Genomic DNA, 26,525 nt, shown 5'->3' with positions numbered 1-26,525 from the left:
ACTAATATTGTTTTTCAATTACACCCAATTTGTTCTAGTTGACTCGGAGTTAAAACCGGGCCTAGTACAGTTGTACTGACCTCACAAGAATTCAAAAAGATCCTAATTCAATTAAAAAATGATAGATCCAAAAAATAAATAAAAAATTACAACTGCATCCCATTTATTTCAGACCCTATGGATCTCTCATTTCTCACTAACACTTCTACACATATCCAGCCACAAGCTATAATTCTTTCAAAGGGGAAGAAAGAGAGATATGGATGGTGAAATTGAGAGATTCATTAAGGTATGGATTACATCCACAACATGTCTATGTTATTGTTATTACATATCATCCAAAATCCCAAAAGGCTTCCTAAGGCTTCTCTCTATCCTCCCAATTCTCTACCTCTTCCTCATCCTTCCTTTAAACCTCTCTTCCTTTCACCTTGGTGCCCCCACAACCTTCTTCCTTGTTTGGCTTTCCACTTTCAAACTCATCCTTTTCTCCTTCAACCAACCCCCACTTTTCCCTCTCCCAAACAACATCTTCCATTTCATTTCCATTGCCTCCCTTCCAATTTACCCCCAACCACCAAATCAAAATCAAAACACCAAAAAATACAAAAAACCAAATTTACCCTTTACTTGTCTGAAAGTTGTTATATTGGCCACAATCATATGTTGCTATCATTATAGAGAACACATACACCCTAATCTCATTTTGATCCTCTATTGCTGCCACATGTACCTCGGCTTAGAACTCGTGTTAGCACTTAGTGCAGCACCGGTTCGAACCGTTTTCGGTTTTGAAATCGAACCGCAATTCAACGAACCGTACTTAAGCACTTCGCTTCAAGACTTTTGGGGTCGTAGGTGGAACCTCATGGTAACCCGTGTTCTACGCCCTGCCGTATACAATCCTGTTCGCCACGTCAGCAACTTTTTTGTGGGTCCCATGTTTGCCGCTTCCGTTGCCACGTTGGCAACGTTCGTTGTGTCTGGTTTAATGCACGAGGTTATTTATTATTACCTTGCACGTGTGCCTCCCACGTGGGAAGTCACGTGGTTTTTTGTGCTTCACGGTGTTTGTACTTCCGTTGAGGTTGTTGTTAAGAAGGTTGTTCTCCGGCGTGGGTGGAAGTTACACCGTGCCGTGTCGGGTTTGTTTACGGTGGCGTTTTTGGCTGTTACTGGGAATTGGTTGTTTTTTCCTCAGTTGGTGAGAAATGGTGTTGATAAGAAGGCTATTCAAGAGTATACAATTATGGTTGATTTTGTCAAAGATAAGTTACAATTATTGTTTAGATAATTAATTTTGTAGTGAACATTAGTTATTTTAAACTTACAGTAACACAGTTTTAATGTTAAACTCCCTCGCTCGCTAATTTTAAACATCAGGGAAAAAATTGTTCATAATAATTATGAGTTCTTTTTTAATTTATTATGCATTGTTATATTTACAAGCATACTTCTTATTAGTTCACTTTTAGTTAAAATTATTATATTTAAAATCAATTTTTGTTACTACTAACCAAACACATACTTAATATATTATATATAAAAGTGAATACTTTAATGTATCAACATAATATATGGTAAATTTTGAATTAATGTTTAAAAATTACTATAAATTATAATAATTAAATAAAATATTCCAAAATTAATTGTTAAGTTATCTAATTTTCTTACAGCTAAAGTTGTCAAATGAGCTTTTACATCTCGCTATGACTGAATGGTTCGATCATATGAATGGTCCAATTCAGCTCGTCTTGCTTTGTTATTGAGCTGTAATTTATCAAGAATAATTTGTGTGACTATGTAGATCAACGAAACGGCCTACCGTTTTATTTCTCTCTCAATAATTTCTTATTTTAATTAATAAAAGTTCAAATAAAATTATACACAAAATATCCCTCGTTATTGTCACAATAGAGACATTAAAATAAAATTATAACATGTAACACCACATAAAACCAAATGCATTTGGTATTCGGAGTAGGAGGGTGGATTAATCACATAGTTGCGAACAGAGTTGAACCAACAAAGGTGAGGGGTTGACAGTCTTGATTTTGGTCGACAGTGAGAATTCTCTTTCTTTATTACAACAATACTATATTATTCTTGACTTGTAGTAGAATACATTTTCTTGAATTGGTTAGCAAATTAAATTTTCATTTCTTTCTCAAATTTGAATCAATTAATATATATGTGGGCCAAATGAAACCCTTTTTGGTAGCTCTACTAATAGCATTCATTGATGATATTAGATAGAATTGGAAATATTTTGAAGTAATAATGTTAAAATTTTGGCAAAATTGTAACTATTTTTTATTTCTTTTATTTAGTTATAACACTTTGTTTTTTTTTTTTTGACAAAATTATTTAGTTGTCTTATTAAAGAATAATGTTAATTTTTTCTAAGGATTTTAAGAATGAAGATAATTTCTTTTTGGAATTCTTAATTTTTAGAAGAAAAAATCTGAAAAAACACTAAAAAAATTCACTTAAAATATGCTCCCCACAGAATTTTTTAAAAAGATAAAAAAAAAGACCGACGTGTGCATATTTTAAATTATAAAGGACTAATATAAAAAAATAAAGTGTCAAATTATTACAAGAAAATAAGATAAAAGACAATAATTTTTTTTAAAATTTATAATATATTTATAGATAAAAAAAAGTAAATAATAGTTCCATTTTGGAAATTAAATATCATTAAAACTTATTTGATTAATTTAATTCCTATATTATTGTTTTGCAATTTTAATTGACAATTGTGGTACACAGTCGCTGATGTCTGCAAAAAAGAAGAAATATTATCATTATTACAAATTAATCACCACCGTTCAGTTATTCCCTCAAACCGTGAGACTTTTCAATTTTTCATCTGTAATGCAAATCATTTCTCTAGCTTTCATTCAATTCCCCAAATGCTCCTTTAGATAAAAACAAACAAACGCATCTCTAAATTTGAGCTTCAGAAACGTGGGTCAAGTATGTACCGATTTTATAGACAAAATTCATATATAAGTAAAAAGTTAAAATATCCTGATTATAATTTTAAATCAAATACATCTTAATTTTTGTTTTTATATTTATGATTAGAGGAAGTTGAACTTTTTATTTTGATTATTGTCTTTAGACCCTTTAGGTTATTATTCATTATTAACAAATATATATAATTAAGAGAAATTTTACAATGAGAGATTAAAATAATTAAATTTTAAACGCATCATTGTAAATGGATGATCATGATCACTTAAAAAAATCACATGACTTTTTCTTTTAATCTTGATTATATATGATTGTGTGGTTAAAATTTAACTCTCTTACTCTTTTATTATAAAACTATTCTTATTTGATATATATATATATATATCACTACTAGAAAAATCTAATTTATTGACATATTTTAGAGACGGAATTTCATCCATCACGCATGGAGACGGAATTGGAGATGAAAAACGATTTATTGAGACGAATGTAAAAAGTTTTATGTTTGAGAAGGAATTTAGAGACATAATAATCCGTCACAAAGTTAATCTGTCTCTAAATCCGTCTCAAGCTCTGTTTCGAAAAGTCATACTTAGCTCTAAAAATTAAATTTTTTATAGAGACAAAATGTAGAGACGGAACAATGACGTCTCAAATGTTTTGCGTCTCTAAATTCTAAAGTTTTTCACAAAAAATTCCCTCCAACTTTAGAGAAGTTTTCCTTTCTTTAAAATTTTCTTCAACCCTCCAGATTTAGTAATTATAATAATAATAATAATTGTTATTTATTTTTATTATTGTTATTTTTATTGTTGTTATTATTATTATTATTCTTGTTATTTTTGTTATTATTATTATTATTATTATTATTATTATTATTATTACTATTATTATTATTATTATTATTATTATTATTTAGAAAAACAAAAAAATAAAAATCCAATTAATATGTTAAATCCTCCAACAAACATGGTTTGCATTTTCTCCACCCCTCCACAGTAAGCGTTGCTGAAATTTTCTTCCTAAACCCTAAAAGCGCATTTTTCTTCCTAAACCCAAAATCTTGCCTTGCCTCCAATCAATTGGTGTTGCTGATTTGCGTCCACTACCACTGCACCGTGGGTTTTGTTGGGTTCAATTATTTTCCTATTTTCTGCATCTTAAATTTAAGGTATGTTTCTATCATACTACATTTATTTCCTTGCATTGTTTTCCCCCCTTATTTATCCCTCTCAATATATTTTAGATTCAAGTTTTATTTTGTCATCTTCCTCTTTCACATTCTGTGTTGAATCCCTAAAGTATGTTTATGTCTCTTAGCATTTGATTCCTTTGTGAAATTTGTAACCTTCAATAATTTTTTTAGATAGTTTTGTTTACTTTAATAGCCTTTTTATTAAAACACTGAGTAGTTTATGTTTTAAAGATTCAAGATATATTTCTTCTATTAGATTATATATTAAAATTGCATTTTTTGTGTTCTTATTTGAAGTCTATTAGATTGTTGTTTAGTAGTTTATTTTTGATTGTACTCGGATTTGATTAAGTTTTATTTGTTTTAATAATTTGAAGTTTGTTATGAGTTCTATTTTTTCTATGATGCATTGTTAAATTTAGCTGCAATGTCACTCTCAATCATAATTTAGTTAAGCCTTATAATATTTTATTTCTAAAAAAGGAAATAAACTTTATTATTTTTCTGAATGATACCCTTAGTATACTCTGAATTAATTTTCTTATTGTTTTATTTTCTTCCCCTAGAACTCTAGCCTTATTAGTCCCTTCTTAAAAGTCTATAGACTTAATTTACATATAATAAAACACTAATATATATACTTCCTCCGTCCTAAATTGTAAGTTATTTTGACAATTTAATACAAATAAGAAAATATAATTAAAGTTGTATAAAAAAAGAAATTATATATTACTTTAGAAAAGTACCTTTTATTAATTATATGGAAAGTACATATTAAAATAAATGAAATAGAATAATAAATAGTAATGATATAATAGAAAAGGGAGTATTTATGATTTATTGGTATTATAAAACCACTTAACTTATTATTTGGAAGTATATAGCAACTCTTTAGTATTCACAAGTTTACTTATTATTTGGAAGCATATAGCAACTCATTAGTATTCATAAGTTTGCAGAATATATAACAAATTAAAAGCAGAGTGTACTCATCCTTATTGTTTAACCATATATATATTGCTAGCTGGTTGATTTTGATTATTATTTTCTTAAAACAACATTATTTCATTCTTATTTGGTATAGGAAAGTCCTCCAATCAGCTCTGGAGGCATCATTATATTAAGCATCATGCTGCCGAAACTATCCACGCTAGTTATTGGCTGTAATAATTGATGCAAAATGTAATTAATGTTATAATAATATATTGATGGAATGAAAAACCATAATAAGATTCAATATCATATTAATAATCATTTGTATTTTGAATAGAAAAAGGAAAGTCTACTCAACCATTTTAGTAAAAAAAGGTTGATATGGTAATTTGCACATTTGCATGCCACACATATGAAATAAACTAAATGATATGAGATGAAATGCTAGATGGTGTTCGATTTTAATTAATTTGTTTTTTTTTTGAAGAATTTAATTAATTTTTTTTATGGAACTTTAATTAATTTGTTAAGGAAACTTAATTTAAGTGCTTACCGACATCATTGAGTAATTTTCGGGTTCCAGTAGTACTTTTAGGTACATTCTTTTTCATCCAAGGATATTTTGCATGTAAATATACCCAATTAGCTTCTTTATTGGCCTCACCTTTTTCTGACTCTGTGGCCCAACACAATATGTTTCAATTTGATGTTATATTGACTTTGATTATCATTATTGAATGTATTTGTAAAAAAAGAAAAAAGAAAAGTAATAACCTGAGGTAGTGATATCATTCTTCTTTGTAGTCACGGTTTCATCCTCAATAATGGGTCCATCTAGAAAGCAATTAAAACAAGAATTGGTCGATCTCATTTCACATGAAAAATAATAAATTTTTTTTTTCTATTAAAGAGCAATCAAAATTATACCCATCAAGGATTGTAATCAATTTTAAAATCCTATATGTTATTATAACTTTATGGCTCAGTTATTTTTTATTTTGGTTTGTTGTATAGATTAGAGTATTCTTTTTACTTGTTTTTTTTTATAAACTATTATCTATTTTGCTGCTAAAATAATTCTCTTAAGAATTTGACATATATAAGGTGTTTATGATATAGATCTCTTAAAAATTGATTCAATTGGGGTGGATTTTATTATTTTTTTAAAAATAATTTATTAAAAATAAAAATAAAATAAAATGCTTTATAAAAATTTATTAAAAATAATAAAGTTGAACCAACACCATATTAAAAATAAGGTTTATATTCACCAATTTTTTGTTTTTCATAATAAAGTTTTAATTAGATTTGACTTCAAAAAATATAGTTGTATTATCCTCCTTACCATCGTCTTGGACCGGAGGATCCGTGTAATCGAAGATAATTTGATTATTCAGTGTGGAATCTGTATTAACAATAAATGAATAATAAATCTAATTTGTATTAAATAATCATAAATTTACCTTAAAAACTATTAAAAAGATAATTTGTGATCAATAGTTTATAAAGATTTACAACCGAGAGTGTATCTTAATAAAACTTATCACTTATAACAAATTAAAAATGAATTTTATTTTGAGTACCTCTTAAATGAATATTTATTTTGAATATAATAATTAATAAGAAAACCAGACACACTAATAACAAATTAAAATATTAAAATTTACATATTGTTTTGATAGAAAAATTTCACTTTATTATCATAATAACATGAGTATTAAATTTAGTAAAAAAAAAAACATGAGCATTAAGATTTACTGCTAGCAACTTTTATTATGGCGGTTGAAATATGTTTTCATTTTATACTCTAATATAAAACTAGCTATTCAAACTTAGATTTAACTTCTAAACTAAAAAATTACCCAATATATAGAATTTACCATGGTGAGTTCAAGTTTTGTGTAACACATTTAGAGTTAATACATTTAAGATATAGTGACATTTTTTAGAATTTCTAGCTCATAACACTATATATTGGGTGACAAATATTTTGTTTATTATATGGTGGTATATTAGGTTTGTTGCAGTAACCCTCATACCCATTTATTAATTTGATTTCTTTGTCATTAATATGAATATTCACAACCAATAATAAAAATTATAGTTCAACAAAAAAATAATCACAATTATAGGTCAGAATTCACAATAAGTAGAGGGCTCAAGGGGCATCTTTTGAATAACTAGGTTTGATTAAAGAAATTAATATGAAAAAAAATAACTTAAAATAGATATGAACTATACCTTTCTTTTTGAGAAAACATATGAATAATAACAACTACTTACATAAAATAAAATGATATATCCTAAGTTGTATTTCTTGGTCAATGGTCACAACTTCAACATAATTATGAAGCATGCTGCTCCTAAAAATATAGTACTATATATAATAACTACGACTTATTAGTTTTTGAACCTATGATCAAATTCAATTTGTACTTTTTAAAGATATATAATTAATAAATATGCATGGAGCAACTCTTCAAAAGTAAATAACCCATTTTAAAATTTTAAGTGACACATTTTCATAATTAATTATAGTTTGTAAAAATATATCAACTATTGAGTTTCTAAATTTACTAACTGACTTGATTTAGAAAAGTCAAATTCAAATAACTTTTTTTAAAGTCATAGTGTGTCATTATTGTTTTGATCAAATACAAATGATATATTATTTTTCTTACCAATTGTTGAAGTATCAGTGGAATATTGAATCTTTTGAAAATCTGGTGCTTCATCTGCATTAACAACAAATAAACTAATAAAATTACAATTTATATAACAAATTTTTTATGTTTAATTTTTCGGTAAACTGATTTTTTTTCTAATATATTCAGATAATCACAACCCTATTTTATTGGTGAGTTTGACTAATTATAGCTTTAAAGTTATACATAAGGTGATTTGTGGCTGCTAGTTTAAAGAGATTTATATTGTATTAAAATTAAATTTATAATTTATCTACTGATTAAAGAATATTATATTTATATATGGTTTTTTAGTTCAGAGTTTAGTGGTGTCAAATTAGTTGGGACGAATAATTAATTGTGAACCTACTTACATTTTGCTAAACAAAATATCTTATAGAATATTTTTTTCAAAAATAATAATTGGTGGGAAAATCATATTATACACATACAATGAATTATAAAATTGATAAAACATATTTATTTTTTTAAAAATTTACTCTGATGTATTCATTCAAATCTCAGCATTACAAACTTACCGGGTGTATATTTCTAGAATACATTTATATACTAAAAAATGACAATTGAATGATTTTTTCTTAAAATATTTAGTTCAAAAATAAAATAAAAAATATAAAAAAAATAATGAAAGAAAATGGAAACTTATTGGTAGTTATTGTTAGGAAAATACTTGTTTTTACGAAAATCAATTTGAAGAAAACAATGAACATGTTTGATTGATTGTTATTCTCTCTAATCTCCTTCTTTTCAATCAATTTCTAAATTAAAGACTTGTTAACTGTTTATATTAAACACAGTACACGATATTGTTTTCATAATTAATTATTGTCATACTTAATAGTAATTCTATAATGCAAATGATTAAAAATATATATCATCCTTACCAATCCTAAGAGAATCATTCAAATATTGTTCATTTTAGAAATCTGGTGCCATATTTGCATTTGTAACACATAATTAATAAAAATAAAAATTTGTATATTTACAATGATGATACAATGATGGTTTTTTATTTATATTTTCATTTAATCATAAATTTCTATATTATTCACAAGTTTTATTAACTATATACCTTTAAAAATTATACATATGATTTGTGGTTGATAGAAATTCTGTTATTTTCATTCTGATAAATATTTAAATCAATTTTATATAATGAATTATAAATTCGTAAAATAAAATTTAAAAAAATATTTATACCTGTCATTTTACTTTTTCCAATATGAATATTAAATACTTACATAAGGTAAATCTGAAGGATACATTTATATATATTGAAATGATATTTCATAGAACGTTTTTTCATATTTTATTTTGTTGAAAAAAAAATACATAAATTAATGAAAGAAAGTGGAAAGTTAAATAATAAGAGAAAGTGCATAGTTATTGGTATTTACTATTAGAAAAATGATTGTTTTTACGAAAGTCAATTTATTGAAAGCAACGAATGTGTTTGATTGGTTGTAAAGTTTTCATTCTTTTTTAAGAAAACTTAAGAATAATAACTACTACTTCCATAAAATAAAATGGTATATCTAGTATATCATAAGTTGTAATTATTTCCTATAATTTCATTATAATTATGAAGCACACTAACAAAATAGTACTATAATAACAACCATTTATTAATATTTGAACCTATGATTAAATTCAAATGACACTTTTTAAGATAATCGATAAATGTGTTTGATTTCAACTATTTTAAAGTGAAAAATACATTTTAAATTTAAAGTTTGTATAAATATATCCACAATTGATTAAATTTAAGGGTTAACTATCCCTTACATAAGTAATTATAGTTTATATAAATATTACCACTATTCAGTTTCTAACTTTACTAACAATTAATTGACAAAAATCAAATTCAAATAAATTTTATCAAAGTGATTGTGTCTTTGTACTATTTTGACCAATGTAAATGATTACAATATGATTCTTACCGGTTGTTGGAGAATCATTAGTTTCTTGAATATTGCTGAATAATGGTGGTGCCACTTCTGCATTAATATCACATAAATAAAGTATTAAAATTTATATATCTAACGACGGAGCTTCTTTAAGACATATAATTAAAAAAAAAAATACTACTATTTTAAATTAATATATTTGATTTATTTTATGGAGATTGACCCTTAATCCTATGCAATTGGGGCACTCAAACTCAATCAGAGATGATCATAATTATTTTTTATAGTATAGTATAATTTAAATTTTAAAAATCTTATTGATATCTTTAATTTTTTATCCTCTAAACCTCTCTAAAATTTTATATTTGAACTTTATATTTAAAATTATAAGTTATGAAATTACTCTCGTAATCCCACTAGACATTTCTCTATGTATTTTTTTTTATTTTTTTTCTTATTTTATCTCTAAATATATTAATTTTACTTTTCTCGCCTCCTCTCCTCATGAGTCACCTACTTTGAAATGACATTTCAAAGAACTTTTACTCTAATTTTATTTAGTTAAAAAATACTTAAAATAATTAGAAAAATTTGAAAGTTAAATTATGAGAGAAAGTGGAAAGTTGGCAGTTACTTTTAAGAAAATGTTTGTTTTAAAAAAATCAATTTAAAGAAAGCAACGAAAATATTTGATTGGTTGTCATTCTGTCTATTCACGTTGTTTTAAATCCTTTTTGTTAACTATTTTAGGAGAAGCTCAAATACACATAATTGCTTTTGTATTCAATACTTGTCGTACTTAATAGAAGTTCTGTTATTTTTATTCCTTTTTGAAAAAACTTAAGAATACTAACTACTACTTCCATAAAATAATATGGTAATTTTGTATATAATAAGTTGTCTTTCTTGCTTTCAATTTCAATATAATTATGAAGCACACTAACACAATAGTACTATAATAACTATGATTATTAGCATTTGAAGATGTGATCAAATTCAAATTTTACTTTTTAAGATAACAAATAAATATGCTTGATTCCAACTCTTTTAAAGTGAAAAACTTATTTTAAATTTCATGTAAATATATCCACAATATATTAAGTTTAAAGGTTAACCATCCCTTATCTAAGTAATTACAGTTTGTATAAATATACCCACTATTGAATTTCTATCTTTACCAAAAATTCAATTTAGAAAAATTAAATTAAAATAATTTTTTATCAAAGTCATAGTGTTGTTCATACTAATTTTAACCAATGTAAATAATTACAATACGATTCTTACCAAAGGGAAATTCATAGTAATAATATGGATTATTATGATCAACATCTGGTACCGCATCTGCATTAATATCACATAATTAAAAAAATTTAGATTTATATATTTACAATGATGATACAATGAATTTTTTTTTATAATTTAATTTAATCAAAATTGCTACATTATTCATAAGTTTGACTAATTATACCTTTAAAATTATACATTAGGTAATTTGTGGTTGATAGTTTAAAGAGATTTATATTGAATTGTGTCAAAATTAAAATTAAATATAACTATATTAAACTTAATTATAACTTATCTACCTTTAAAAGAATATATTTTTAATTTGTTTTTTAGTTCAGATAAGTGGTATCTTTTTAAATAGGATGAGTGATCAATTTTGAACCCTTTTATTTTTTTGGCTTAACAAAAAATGTTAAAAAATATATATTCCAAGAATAATAATTTCATGGAAAATCATACATTTATACAATGCATTCTAAAATTTGTAAAACTTACTTTAAAAAAAAATTACTCACATTATTTCACTTATTCCAATATGAGCATTCAATACTTATATAGTGTAAATTTTAAGGATACATTTATATACCTTGAAATGACATTTCAAATAACTTTTATTAAAATTTTATTTATTTGAAAAATAAAAAATACATAAAATAATGAGAGAAAGTGGATAGTTATTAGTAGATACTATTAGGAAAATGTTTGTTTTTACGAAAATCAATTTGATGAAAATAATGAATGTGTTTGTTACACCCTATATATGTTGTTTTCAATCAAATTCCAAAATAAAAACTTTTGTATGCGAAGCACGAGTACACATTATTGCTGTCATAGTCCATACTTGTGGTACTTAATAGAAATTATGTTATTTTCATTCTTTTTTGAGAAAACTTAAGATTAATAACTACTACTACCATAAAATAAAATGATATATCTAGAATATCATAAGTACAATTTAATTATAATTATGAAACACACTAACATAATAGTACTTTAATAACTACGATTTATTAGTATTTAATCATGTAATTAAATTCAAATTGTATTTTTTAAGATAACCAATAAATATTCTTGGTTCCAACTCTTTTAAAGTGAAAATTTCATTTAAAATTTCTATAAATATATATTCAATTGATTAAATTTTAGGGTTAACCATCTCTTACATAAGTAATTATAGTTTGGATAAATATACCCACTATTGAGTTTCTTACTTTATTAACACCTCGATTTACAAAAATTAAATTCAAATAAATTGTGTCAAAGTCATAATATAGGCTAAATTACATTCGTGGTCCTTAACTTAATTTCAGGTAACGTTTTAGTCCTTTATCTTTTTTTTTCCGACTTGGTCATTTATTTTAATTTTAAGTGATAATTTGGTATTTTATGTTTTAAAATTTCAACAATGATATCTTTTTTTATACAAAAATAAAAAAAAATTCAATCAAAACTCATAAAATTAATTATATTCTTCAATATAATACAAATTTCATCAAATTCGTAACGCAAATCTTCAAATAAACTCATATTTTCATACTTTATTTGATATTGTTAGGAATAAAGGACTAAATCGGGAAAAAAAATAAAGGACTAAAACGTTACCTAAAATTAAGTTAAGGGACCACAGATGTAATTTAGCCCATAATGTATTCGTACTATTTTGATCAATGCAAATAATTACAATATGATGCTTACCAGTTGTTGGAGAATCATTGGAATATTGATCATTTTTGAAAGCGGGTGTTTCATCTGTATTAGTAACATACAAAAATTTCAACTTATAACTTGTTATTTGATTGTTTAAAGTATACTAAATTGTATAAAAGTTACATTTATAACTTATCTACCTTTTAAAGAATATATTTTCATTGGATTTTTAGTTAAGTGGTCTCTTTTTAGCTGGGATGCATAATCTCTTGTGAACCTACTTTCTTTTTGCTTAACAAAAAATCTTAATAATCTATCTTTAAAAAATAATAATTTGGTGGGAAAATCATACACACATATATAATGAATTATAAAATTTGTAAAACTTAATGTTTTTTATTTATTTTCTTTTAAAATTGCTAACATTATTTTATTCATTCCTATATGAGCATTAAATACTTCAGGAGTGTAAATTTCAAGGATACATTTATCTACATTGAAATGACATTTCAAAGAGCTTTTTTTCAATTTTTATTTAGTTTAAAAATAAAAAAATACATTAAATAATGGGAGAAAGTGAAAAGTTATTGGTAATTTCCGATAAGGCTTAGTCAAATAAATAAATGTCCTAATCTTTAGCTTTGTTTGTCCAAGTCAACATGACTAAGCCTTATCGGAATGTTTTTGTTATTTAAATAAGAGGTATAGTATGATGACGCAATGAATTTAAATATATACATCTAATTTGTATATTTAGTATGACGATGCAATTGATTTGTTTTTTATAATTTCATTGAATCATAAATTGCTATATTATTCATAAGTTTAAATTATTATAACTTTAAAGTTATACATAAGGTAATTTGTGGTCGATAGTTTAAAGAGATTTATACTGAATGGTAACAAAATTAAACTTATAATTTATCAACTTTCTTAAGAAGATATTTTCATTGATTTTTTAGTTCAGCTAAGTGGTGTCTTTTTAGCTGGAATGAGAATTAATCTGTTTTGAACCTACTTTCTTCTTGCTTAACATATATAAAACTTAAAAAATATATTTCTAAAATAATAATTTGGTGGAAAAATCATACACATTTATAATGAATTATAAAATTTGTAAAACTTATTTATTTTTTTAATAAAATTACTTACGTTATTTTATTCATTCCAATATTAGTATTAAATATTTACGAAGTGTAAATTCCAATCTACATTTATATTCCATGAAATGACATTTTAAAAAACATTTTTTTTTTCTAATTTTATTTAGTTAAAAAAAAATTAATATATAAAATAATGACAGAAAGTGGAAAGTTAAATACTGAGAGAAAGTGGTAACTTATTGGTAGTTACTTTCATAAAAATATTTGTTTTTTGCTAAATTCAATTTGAATAAATAAAATTTATCAAAGTCTGTCCATATTTTTTTTTAATTTCATTTAATCATAAATTTCTATATTATTTATAAGCTTGACTAATTATACCATTAAAGTTATGTTTGAGGTAATTTTTGGTTGATAGTTTAAAGAGATTTATATTGAATGGTAACAAAATTAAACTTGATTATAACTTATCTTCCTTTTTAAAAATATATTTTCATGTGTTTTTTAGTAAGTGGTGTCTTTTTAGATGGGATGAGAAATTAGTTCGGAGCCTATTTTCTTTTTGCCTAACAAAACATGTTACAAAATATATATTTCAAATATAGTAATTTGGTGGGAGAATCATATTTTTATATAATGAATTATAAATTCGTAAAATATAATTTAAAAAAATCTTTATACCCGTCATTTTACTTTTTCCAATATGAATATTAAATACTTACATAAGGTAAATCTGAAGGATACATTTATATATATTGAAATGATATTTCATAGAACGTTTTTTCATATTTTATTTTGTTGAAAAAAAATACATAAATTAATGAAGAAAGTGGAAAGTTAAATAATAAGAGAAAGTGCATAGTTATTGGTATTTACTATTAGAAAAATGATTGTTTTTACGAAAGTCAATTTATTGAAAGCAATGAATGTGTTTGATTGGTTGTTAAGTTTTCATTCTTTTTTAAGAAAACTTAAGAACAATAACTACTACTTCCATAAAATAAAATGGTATATCTAGTATATCATAAGTTGTAATTATTTCCTATAATTTCATTATAATTATGAAGCACACTAACAAAATACTACTATAATAACCACCATTTATTAATATTTGAACCTATGATTAAATTCAAATGGTACTTTTTAAGATAATCGATAAATGTGTTTGATTTCAACTATTTTAAAGTGAAAAATATATTTTAAATTTAAAGTTTGTTTAAATATATCCACAATTGATTAAATTTAAAGGTTAACTATCTCTTAACATAAGTAATTATAGTTTATATAAATATTACCACCGTTGAGTTTCTAACTTTACTAACAATTGATTGACAAAAATCATATTCAAATAAATTTTATCAAAGTGATTGTGTCTTTGTACTATTTTAACCAATGTAAATGATTACAATATGATACTTACCAGTTTTTGGAGAATCATTAGAATCTTGAATATTGTTGAAATATGGTGTCCTATCTGCATTAATATCACATAAATAAAGTATTAAAATTTATATATCTAGCGGTAGGGTTTCTTTAAGACATATAATTTTAAAAAAAAATACTACTATTTTAATTTTCTTAAGAGATATTCAAGTTATAATTTGGTAAATTAATATATTTGATCTATTTTATGGAGATTGACCCTTAACCCTATGCAATTGGGGCACTCAAACTCAATCAGAGATGATCATTATTATTTTTTATAGTATAGTATAATTTAATTTTTAAAAATTCTATTAATATCTTTAATTTTTTATCCTCTAAACCTCCCTAAAATTTTATATTTGAATTTTATGTTTAAAATTATAAATTATGAAATTACGTCGTAATTCCACTAGACATTTCTCTATGTATTTTCTTTATTTTTTTCTTATTTTATTTCTAAACGTATTAATTTTATTTCTCTCGCCTCCTCTCCACATCTACACGAGTCACCTACTCTGAAATGACATTTCAAAGAATTTTACTCTAATTTTATTTAGTTAAAAAATACTTAAAATAATTAAAGAAGTTTGAAACTTAAATTATGTTTGTTTTAAAAAAATCAATTTGAAGAAAGCAACGAAAGTGTTTGATTGGTTGTCACTCGGTCTATTCACGTTGTTTTTAATCAAATTTCAAAATAAAGAATTGTTAACTATTTTAGGAGAAGCTCAAATACACATAATTGCTTGTCGTACTTAATAGAAGTTCTGTTATTTTTATTCCTTTTTGAGAAAACTTAAGAATACTAACTACTACTTCCATAAAATAATATGGTAATCTTGTATATAATAAGTTGTCTTTCTTGCTTTCAATTTCAATATAATTATGAAGCACACTAACACAATAGTACTATAATAACTATGATTATTAGCATTTGAACATGTGTTCAAATTCAAATTATACTTTTTAAGATAATCAATAAATTATACTTTTTAAGATAATCAATAAATATGTTTGATTCCAACTTTGTGAAAAACTTATTTTAAATTTTATGTAAATATATCCACAATTTATTAAGTTTAAAAGTTAACCATCCCTTACCTAAGTAATTATAGTTTGTATAAATATATTCACTATTAAATTTCTATCTTTACCGAAAACTCAATTTAGGATAATTAAATTCAAATAATTTTTTATCAAAGTCATAGTGTTGTTCATACTAATTTTAACCAATGTAAATAATTACAATACGATTCTTACCAGAGGGAAATTCATAGTGATATGGAGTATCATGATAAAAATCTGATATCGCATCTGCATTCATAACACATAATTAAAAAAAATTAGATTTATATATTTACAATGATGATACAATGAATTTTTTTTTAAAATTTAATTTAATCAAAATTGCTACATTATTCATAAGTTTGACTAATTATACCTTTAAAGTTATACATTAGGTAATTTGTAATTGATAGTTTAACGAGATTTATCCTAAATTGTGTCAAAATTAAAATTAATTATAACTATATTAAACTTAATTATAACTTATCTGCCTTTAAAAGAATATATTTTTAATTTGTTTTTTTAGTTCAGATAAGTGATATCTTTTTAAATAGGGTGAGTGATCAATTTTGAACCCTTTTATGTTTTGGCTTAACAAAAAATGTTAAAAAATAGGCTTAATTGCAGTTTTGGTCCCCCTATTTTAGCTGAATCGCGAAAGTAGTCCCTCCATTTTGTTTCTCCCCAGTTTTGGTCCCCTAAACAGAATTTTAGTCCAAAACTTGATGAGATTTTAGTTTTTAAAGCCGTACTACACCATTTATGATCATATATTTCAAGTACAATTGTTGTAAATGAGATCTTGAGGCATTGTGTGACTTAAATAAATGCAAAAAATATGAAATTTCATCAAGTTTTGGACCAAAATTTTGCTTGGGGGACCAAAACTGGGGAGAAACAAAATGGGGGGACTACTTTCGCGATTCAGTTAAAATAGGGGGATCAAAATTGCAATTAAGCCTAAAAAATATATATTTCAAGAATAATAATTTCATGGAAAATCATACATTTATACAATGCATTCTAAAATTCGTAAAACTTACTTTTAAAAAAAAATTACTCACATTATTTCACTTATTCCAATATGAGCATTCAATACTTATATAGTGTAAATTTTAAGGATACATTTATATACCTTGAAATGACATTTCAAATAACTTTTATTAAAATTTTATATATTTGAAAAATAAAAAATACATAAAATAATGAGAGAAAGTGGATAATTATTAGTAGATACTATTAGGAAAATGTTTGTTTTTACGAAAATCAATTTGAAGAAAATAATGAATGTGTTTATTACACCCTATATATGTTGTTTTCAATCAAATTCCAAAATAAAAACGTTTGTATGCGAAGCACGAGTACACATTATTGCTGTCATAGTCCATACTTGTGGTACTTAATAGAAATTATGTTATTTTCATTCTTTTTTGAGAAAACTTAAGATTAATAACTACTACTACCATAAAATAAAATGATATATCTAGAATATCATAAGTACAATTTAATTATAATTATGAAACACACTAACATAATAGTACTTTAATAACTACGATTTATTAGTATTTAATCATGTAATTAAATTCAAATTGTATTTTTTAAGATAACCAATAAATATTCTTGGTTCCAACTCTTTTAAAGTGAAAATTTCATTTAAAATTTAAAATTTCTATAAATATATCCTCAATTGATTAAATTTTAGGGTTAACCAAATGTACTCACTATTGAGTTTCTTACTTTACTAACAACTCGATTGACAAAAATTAAATTCAAATAAATTGTTTTAAAGTTATAGTGTGATCCTACTATTTTAATTAATGCAAATGATTACAATATGATCCTTACCAGTTGTTGGAGAATCATTGGCATGTTGGTCATTTTTAAAAGCTGCTGTCTCATCTGTATATTAACAATATACAAAAATTTCAACTTATAACTCGGTATTTGATTGTTTAAAGAGATTTATACTGAATTGTATAAAAGTTAAACTTATAACTTATCTACCTTTTAAAGAATATATTTTCATTGGATTTTTAGTTAAAGTGATGTCTGTTTAGCTGGGATGTATAATTACTTGTGAACCTACTTTTTTTTTGCTTAACAAAAAAAATCTTAATGTTAACGAAAAAGCCCCCCCCCAAAAAAAATCTTAATGTTAAAAAATCTTAACAAAAAATATATCCTAAAAAAATCTTTAAAAAATAGTAATTTGGTGGGAAAATCATTCACATATATAATGAATTATAACATTGGTAAAACTTAATGTTTTTATTTATTTATTTTCTTTTAAAACTGTTCACATTATTTTATTCATTCCTATATAGTGCTGTCAAGAAAGCCCCTAACTGCTAGGCTTTTAATTTATTTATTTATTAATATTTTAATATTAGGCCCCCTATCAAAATATATTTTTTAAAATCTCAGTCCATTATTTCATGGGGCTTAAGAGAGGGTCTTAAGGGGCTTATAAGCCCCAATATTTTGATATTTATTCTTGATAAATTTTCGAAATTTATTTTTTTCGAAAAAAAATCTAAAAAAATTTTGTGAAAAAAATAAATAAAAAATTCTCGAAAAAAATTGATTTTTCTCTTGAATAAAATAACATTAAAATTGTTACTGTGAACAAATTGAAAAAAATAAAAAAAAAATTGTTAAATTTGTTTAAAAAAAAACGATTTTTTTTTGAAAACGTAGGCTTATATGCCCACTAAGCACACAAAATTTTAGGGGCTTTCAATATTGGGACTCTTTAAATTATAAATATGTTTGACCCCTCCAACATGTGAGCTTGAGCCAATAATTAGGGGTTTGTCAAATTGACAACTTTTTTCCTATGGAAGCATTAAATACTTTCAGGTGTGTAAATTTGAAAAATACATTTATCTACATTGACATTTCAAAGAGCTTTTTTTTCAATTTTTATTTAGTTCAAAAATAAAAAAATACATAATAACGGCTTTGGTATTTCATACTTGTCGTACTTAATCGAAATTCTGGTAATTTTTATTCCTTTGACAGAAAACTTAAGATTAATAACTACGACTTACTAGTATTTCTATTCCACTTTTTAGATTAACCAATAAACATATTGATTTTTGAAAAATTCATTTGAAATTTAAAATTTGTATAAATATATCCACTATTGATTAAATTTAAAAGGGTTAACTGATACTTGCTTAAGTAATTATAGTTTGTATTAATATATCCACTATTGAGTTCCTCAATTCGATTTAGAAAAATTAAATTCAAATAAAATTTATCTAGTATATCATAAGTTGTAATTATTTCCTATAATTTCATTATAATTATGAAACACACTAACAAAATAGTACTATAATAACCACCATTTATTAATATTTGAACCTATGATTAAATTCAAATGGTACTTTTTAAGATAATCGGTAAATGTATTTGATTTCAACTATTTTAAAGTGAAAAATACATTTTAAATTTAAAGTTTGTTTAAATATATCCATAATTGATTAAATTTAAAGGTTAACTATCCCTTACATAAGAAGTTTCTAACTTTACTAACAATTGATTGACAAAAATCAAATTCAAATAAATTTTATCAAAGTGATTATGTCTTTGTACTATTTTGACCAATGTAAATGATTACAATATGATTCTTACCGGTTGTTGGAAAATCATTAGATTCTTGAATATTGTTGAATAATGGTGGCCTTTCTGCATTAATATCACATAAATAAAGTATTAAAATTTATATATCTAGCGGCGGGACTTTTTTAAGACATATAATTTTTTTTTAAAAAATATTACTATTTTGATTTTCTTAAGAGATATTCAAGTTATAATTTGGTAAATAATATATTTTATCTATTTTATGGAGATTGACCCTTAACCCTATGCAATTAGGGCACTCAAACTCAATCAGAGATGATCATAATTATTTTTTATAGTATAGTATAATTTAAATTTTAAAAATTCTATTGATATCTTTAATTTTTTATCCTCTAAACCTCTCTAAAATTTTATATTTGAACTTTATATTTAAAATTATAAGTTATGAAATTACTCTCGTAATCCCACTAGACATTTCTCTATGTATTTTCTTTATTTTTTTTCTTCTTATTTTATCTCTAAACATATTAATTTTACGGTTCTCGCCTCCTCTCCACATGACTCACCTACTTTGAAATGACATTTCAAAGAACTTTTACTCTAATTTTATTTAATTAAAAAATACTTAAAATAATTAAAGAAATTTGAAACTTAAATTATGAGAGAAAGTGGAAAGTTATTGGCAGTTACTTTTAAGAAAATTTTTGTTTAAAAAAAATCAATTTGAAGAAAGCAACGAAAGTATTTGATTGGTTGTCATTCTGTCTATTCATATTGTTTTTAATCAAATTTCAAAATAAAGAATTGTTAACTATTTTAGGAGAAGCTGAAATACACATAATTGCTTTTGTATTCCATACTTGTCGTACTTAATAGAAGTTCTGTTATTTTTATTCCTTTTTGAGAAAACTAAGAATACTAACTACTACTTCCATAAAATAATATGGTAATCTTGTATATAATAAGTTGTCTTTCTTGCTTTCAATTTCAATATAATTATGAAGCACACTAACACAATAATACTATAATAACTATGATTATTAGCATTTGAACATGTGATCCAATTCAAATTATACTTTTTTAAGATAATCAATAAATATGTTTGATTCCAACTCTTTTAAAGTGAAAAACTTATTTTAAATTTCATGTAAATATATCCCTTATCTAAGTAATTATAGTTTGTATAAATATACCCACTATTGAATTTCTATCTTTACCGAAAAATCAATTTAGAAAAATTAAATTCAAATAATTTTTTATCAAAGTCATAGTGCTGTTCATACTAATTTTAACCAATATTGTAAATAATTACAATACGATTCTTACCAGAGGGAAAATCATAGTGATATGGAGTATAATGATAATTATCTGATACCGCATCTGCATTAATAACACATAATTAAAAAAATTTAGATTTATATATTTACAATGATGATACAATGAATTTTTTTTTTTTTATAATTTAATTTAATCGAAATTGCTACATTATTCATAAGTTTGACTAATTATACCTTTAAAGTTATACATTAGGTAATTTGTGGTTGATAGTTTAAAGAGATTTATACTGAATTGTGTCAAAATTAAAATTAATTATAACTATATTAAACTTAATTATAACTTATCTGCCTTTAAAAGAATATATTTTTAATTTGTTTTTTAGTTCAGATAAGTGGTATCTTTTTAAATAGGATGAGTAATCAATTTTGAACCCTTTTTTTTTTGGCTTAACAAAAAATGTAAAAAATATATATTTCATGGAAAATCATACATTTATACAATGCATTCTAAAATTCGTAAAACTTACTTTAAAAAAAAATACTCACATTATTTCACTTATTCCAATATGAGCATTCAATACTTATATAGTGTAAATTTTAAGGATACATTAATATACCTTGAAATGACATTTCAAATAACTTTTATTAAAATTTTATTTATTTGAAAAATAAAAAATACATAAAATAATGAGAGAAAGTGGATAGTTATTAGTAGATACTATTAGGAAAATGTTTGTTTTTACGAAAATCAATTTGATGAAAATAATGAATGTGTTTGTTACACCCTATATATACGTTGTTTTCAATCAAATTCCAAAATAAAAACTTTTGTATGCGAAGCACGAGTACACATTATTGCTTTCGTAGTCCATACTTGTGGTACTTAATAGAAATTATGTTATTTTCATTCTTTTTTGAGAACACTTAAGATTAATAACTACTACTACCATAAAATAAAATGATATATCTAGAATATCATAAGTACAATTTAATTATAATTATGAAACACACTAACATAATAGTACTATAATAACTACGATTTATTAGTATTTAATCATGTAATTAAATTCAAATTGTATTTTTTAAGATAACCAATAAAATATTCTTGGTTCCAACTCTTTTAAAGTGAAAATTTTATTTAAAATTTAAAATTTCTATAAATATATACTCAATTGATTAAATTTTAGGGTTAACCATCTCTTCCATAAGTAATTATAGTTTGGATAAATATACTCACTATTGAGTTTCATACTTTACTAACAACTCGATTGACAAAAAATAAATTCAAATAAATTGTGTCAAAGTTATAGTGTGATCCTACTATTTTAATCAATGCAAATGATTACAATACAATCCTTACCAGTTTTTGGTGAATCATTGGAATATTGATCATTTTGAAAAGCTGGTGTCTCATCTGTATTAACAACATACAAAAATTTCAACTTATAACTCGATATTTGATTGTTTAAAGAGATTTATACAGAATTGTATAAAAGTTAAACTTATAACTTATCTACCTTTTAAAGAATATATTTTCATTGGATTTTTAGTTAAAGTGGTGTCTGTTTAGCTGGGATGTATAATCTCTTGTGAACCTACTTTCTTTTTGTTTAACAAAAAATCTTAATAATCTATTATTAAAAAATAATAATTTGGTGGGAAAATCATACACATATATTATGAATTATAAAATTTGTAAAACTTAATGTTTTTTTTTTTTTTTATTTTAAAATTGTACACATTATTTTATTCATTCCTATATAGAGCTGTCAAAAAAGCTCTCAACTGTTAAGTCCTTAATTTTATTTATTTATTAAACTCTTAATATTAGGCCCCTATCAAAATATTTTTTTTAAAAATCTCGGCCCATTATTTCATGGGGCTTAAGAGAGGGTCTCGAGGGGCTTATAAGCCCCCAATATTTTGATAATTTTGAGATTTTTTCTTAATAAATTTTCGAAATTTATTTTTTTCGAAAAAAATTATAAATAAAAAGTTTTAAAAAATATCAAAAAATCAATTTTGTGAGAAAAATAAATAAAAAATTCTCAAAAAAAATCAATTTTTTTCTCGAATAAAAAAATTCAAAATTTTGTTATCGGTGAAAAAATAAAAAAAAATTGTCAAATTTGTTTAAGAAAAATCGATTTTATTTTTTTTTTTTAAAACGAAAGCCTTATATGCCCATTATACCCACAAAATTTTAGAGAACTTTCAGTATTGGGAGCCTTTAAATTATAAATTTGTTTGACCCCTCCAACATGTGGGCTGAGGCCAATAGTTATGGATTTGTCAAATAGACAGCTTTATTCATATAGGAGCATTAAATACTTGAGGAGTGTAAATTTCAAAGCTACATTTATCTACATTGAAATTACATTTCAAAGAGCTTTTTTTCAATTTTTATTTAGCTCAAAAATAAATAAAAAATACATAATAACTGACTTATTATTGCTATGGTATTTCATACTTGTCGTACTTAATCGAAATTCTGTAATTTTTATTCCTTTGAGAGAAAACATAAGATTAATAACTACGACTTATTAGTATTTTTATTCCTTTGGTGTACTTTTTAGGATAACCAATAAATATATTGATTTTAATTTCTTAAAAGTGAAAAATTCATTTGAAATTTAAAATTTGTATAAATATATCCACTATTGATTAAATTTAAAAGGGTTAACTGATACTTGCTTAAGTAATTATAGTTTGTATTAATATATCCACTATTGAGTTCCTCAATTCGATTTAGAAAAATTAAATTCAAATAAAATTTATCAAAGTTTGTCCATATTATTTTTACTAATGCGAATGATTACAATATCATCCTTACCAGTTGGAGAATCATTATCATTTTGGACATCTGGTGGTCCATCTGCATTAATCACACATAATTAAAAAAAATTAAACTTATAACATATGGTTGATGGTTTAAAAGGTTTTATACTGACTTGTATTAAAATTAAACTTATAACTTATCCACCTATAAAAGAATATTGGTTTTTTATGGGATGATTAATCTGTTTTCAACTTACTTTCTTTTTACTTAACAAAAAACATAAAAAATATATCTTTCAAAAATAATAATTTGGTGGGAAAGTCATACATTTATATAATGGATTATAAAGTTCGTAAATTCTAAGATGCATTTATATACCTTAAAATGATATTACTAACGTTATTCTATTCATTCTAATATGAGTATTAAATACTTATAAAGTGTAAATTCCAAGGGATGCATTTATATATCTTGAAATGACATTTCAAAAAACTTTTTTTTTTCTTTCAAATTTTATTTAATTAAAAAAAAACATAAAATTATTATAGAAATTAAGTTTGTATAAATATATTCATTATTGAGTTTCTAACTTTATTAACAACTTAATTTAGAAGAGTAAAATTCAAATAAATTTTGTCATACTTATAATGTGTTCATACTATTTTGACCAATAAGCAAATGATTACATATTATCATTTTTGCCAATTGTTGGACAATAGTTGGAATATTGGCCCTTTTGAAAATCCGATGCCTATATTCATTGATAACACAATTAAAAAATAAATTTTATATATCTAATTTGTATATTTACAAAGACAATCCAATGAATTTTTTTACATTTTCATTTAATCATAAATTATTATATTATTTCATAAGTTTGAGTAATTATACTTTGAGTAAAATAGTTTATCAATTTTTACAAAAATTTTGTTTTGACCTAAATATAATTTTCATTTTTCCCCAAAACTTTTGAAATATATAAAAATAGCTCAATTTTTAGAGAACAATTCTGAAATTTAAAAATGACAATCGATGCATTTGAATGTGTTTTTTTGGAAAAATAAATGCTACTTGAATTGGTGAGAGCAAGTGAGTTGGTTACAAAAGGGAAATTGCTAGCTGTGTATATATAGAACAATCATCTTAATTTTTGCAAAGGGCATGTTCAAGGCATGGTCCAATTTAGATGGTTTTTGCTTTCTATCAAGATTCCAAAGGGTAATTAAAATACACATTACCTAATGATATTCCAACTTTACAAACTACTCAAATTTCAAGATCCAAATTCAAATAAATGTTATGAAGGCCATGGTGTGTCACCCCTATTTATACCATGAAAAATAGTTGTATTACTCTACTTACCAATTATTGGAATCTTCTCGTAAACTAGATCCTTGTGATAATATAGTTCCCCATCTGCAATAACAATAAATAATTGAAAAAATTAAATAATTTATGGATTTCTTAAAAAAAAATTATTGATTAAATAAACATTTAAACATTATTGATATAATGATTCTTTTTATATTTGTCAATGAATATAATTTGCTATATTACTTAAAAGTTTGACAAATCCTAACTACCTTAAAAATTATTCATAAGGTAGTCTGTGATTGATAGTTTTAAAAAAATAACACATAAATGTTTCAAAATTAGACATAACTTTTTTACCTCTTAAATGAATATTTAAAAATAATAATTGATGAAAAAAATAGTAAACATACATATTTAACAAATCACAAAATTATTAAAATTTACTTTTTTTTTTATATAGAAATAACTCATTTTATTTTATTCATAAAAATATGTGTATTAAAATTTACTTCTGGGAATCTTAATAAAACCATATATGACCCACACAATAAGAAAATTAATCATATAACACTTTCTATAAACAATGAAAAGTAGCATGAAAATTCATGGATTTTTGCATGAATTAAAAAAGTTATATAGATCAGAATGACTTACCACAGATAGGGGGTACGGGATCATTATAAGCTAGAACTTGAGAACATAGAATAACAAAAAGACCAATACAAAGTAACATATATGACTTTGAGTTATCCATGTTGTTTCTTGGTGAATGACAATGCAATGGTTGATAAATAATAATATTCAGTCTCAATATATATGGCCAAAAGATAGCTTATTAATGGAGCCAAGAGACAATTTTAAATTTAGTAAAGTAATAAATGTGGCCAAAGCAACTTCTGAAAAATGTAGATATTAATATAGAAAAAATTAAAATATCAATACTTATTTATATAGTTGATTTGGAATTTTTAAATTTCAGTCTTTAAAGGAATAGTATTTTATTTGTTTTCAAATTAAAACTAAATTTGGTTGTCCCATAAATTCAACCCAAAGGGTAAAAGATGGGAGACATTTATACGTTTATCTTTTAAAAAACTGTGTGTAAGTTTTGCTATTATACTTAAAAAAATTGAAATCTAGTTAAACATAGTTCCATCAATTTGTAATATTTTAAGTTAAGGTATCTACTACCACTTCTCAATGGCCTTTCTTTATAGTATTTTTTTTATATATAAACTACTTATGGAATTCTTGAGAAGTCAATGGTATATTGGATAATTGAGTAAAATAATCGAGGTGTTATATGTTGTAAAAAAATGTATGTATA

The 26,525-nt window shown here is 23.8% G+C and overlaps 2 protein-coding genes across 11 annotated transcripts; one reads left to right on the top strand and one right to left on the bottom strand.

The window, feature by feature from the left end:
• On the top strand, nt 1-1,426 carry LOC101503740 (probable long-chain-alcohol O-fatty-acyltransferase 5). The gene has a single exon (XM_004500063.4). The coding sequence runs from the start codon at nt 260-262 to the stop codon at nt 1,292-1,294; it is 1,035 nt and encodes a 344-aa protein (XP_004500120.1). The 5' UTR covers nt 1-259; the 3' UTR covers nt 1,295-1,426.
• A 3,560-nt stretch (nt 1,427-4,986) lies between these two features.
• LOC101508358 (uncharacterized) lies at nt 4,987-26,080 on the bottom strand. 10 transcript variants are annotated; one of them, XM_012715779.3, is made up of 17 exons: nt 25,853-26,080; nt 25,247-25,300; nt 23,939-23,980; nt 22,466-22,519; nt 21,155-21,208; nt 19,880-19,933; nt 18,089-18,142; nt 16,439-16,492; nt 15,174-15,227; nt 12,699-12,752; nt 11,004-11,060; nt 9,753-9,809; nt 7,789-7,842; nt 6,453-6,512; nt 5,882-5,941; nt 5,661-5,783; nt 4,987-5,335 (listed from the first exon to the last, which is right to left on the bottom strand). In XM_012715779.3, exons 1-17 carry the CDS (start codon nt 25,950-25,952, stop codon nt 5,325-5,327), a joined length of 996 nt encoding a protein of 331 aa, XP_012571233.1. In that variant the 5' UTR covers nt 25,953-26,080; the 3' UTR covers nt 4,987-5,324. The 10 variants fall into 10 exon arrangements, with proteins under 10 accessions (XP_012571233.1, XP_027190629.1, XP_012571235.1 ...); XM_027334828.2 differs by lacking the exon at nt 5,661-5,783; XM_012715781.3 differs by lacking the exon at nt 6,453-6,512.
• Nucleotides 26,081-26,525: the final 445 nt, after the last annotated feature.

The sequence above is a fragment of the Cicer arietinum genome, chromosome 5 (assembly GCF_000331145.2).
Source record: "Cicer arietinum cultivar CDC Frontier isolate Library 1 chromosome 5, Cicar.CDCFrontier_v2.0, whole genome shotgun sequence".
Classification (NCBI taxonomy): Eukaryota; Viridiplantae; Streptophyta; class Magnoliopsida; order Fabales; family Fabaceae; genus Cicer; species Cicer arietinum.
Note: the sequence above shows the minus strand (reverse complement) of the source record. Positions and strands in the feature narration are given on the sequence as shown.

Coding starts and splice junctions, on each gene's coding strand:
- LOC101508358 (XM_012715779.3), bottom strand. CDS start 25,952: ATGGATAACTCAAAGTCATATATGTTACTTTGTATTGGTCTTTTTGTT. Junction 19,934..21,154: donor TCACTATGATTTTCCCTCTG/GTAAGAATCGTA, acceptor ATATTAATGCAG/AAAGGCCACCATTATTCAAC. Junction 6,513..7,788: donor CACTGATACTTCAACAATTG/GTAAGAAAAATA, acceptor TTGTTAATACAG/ATTCCACACTGAATAATCAA.
- LOC101503740 (XM_004500063.4), top strand. CDS start 260: ATGGATGGTGAAATTGAGAGATTCATTAAGGTATGGATTACATCCACA.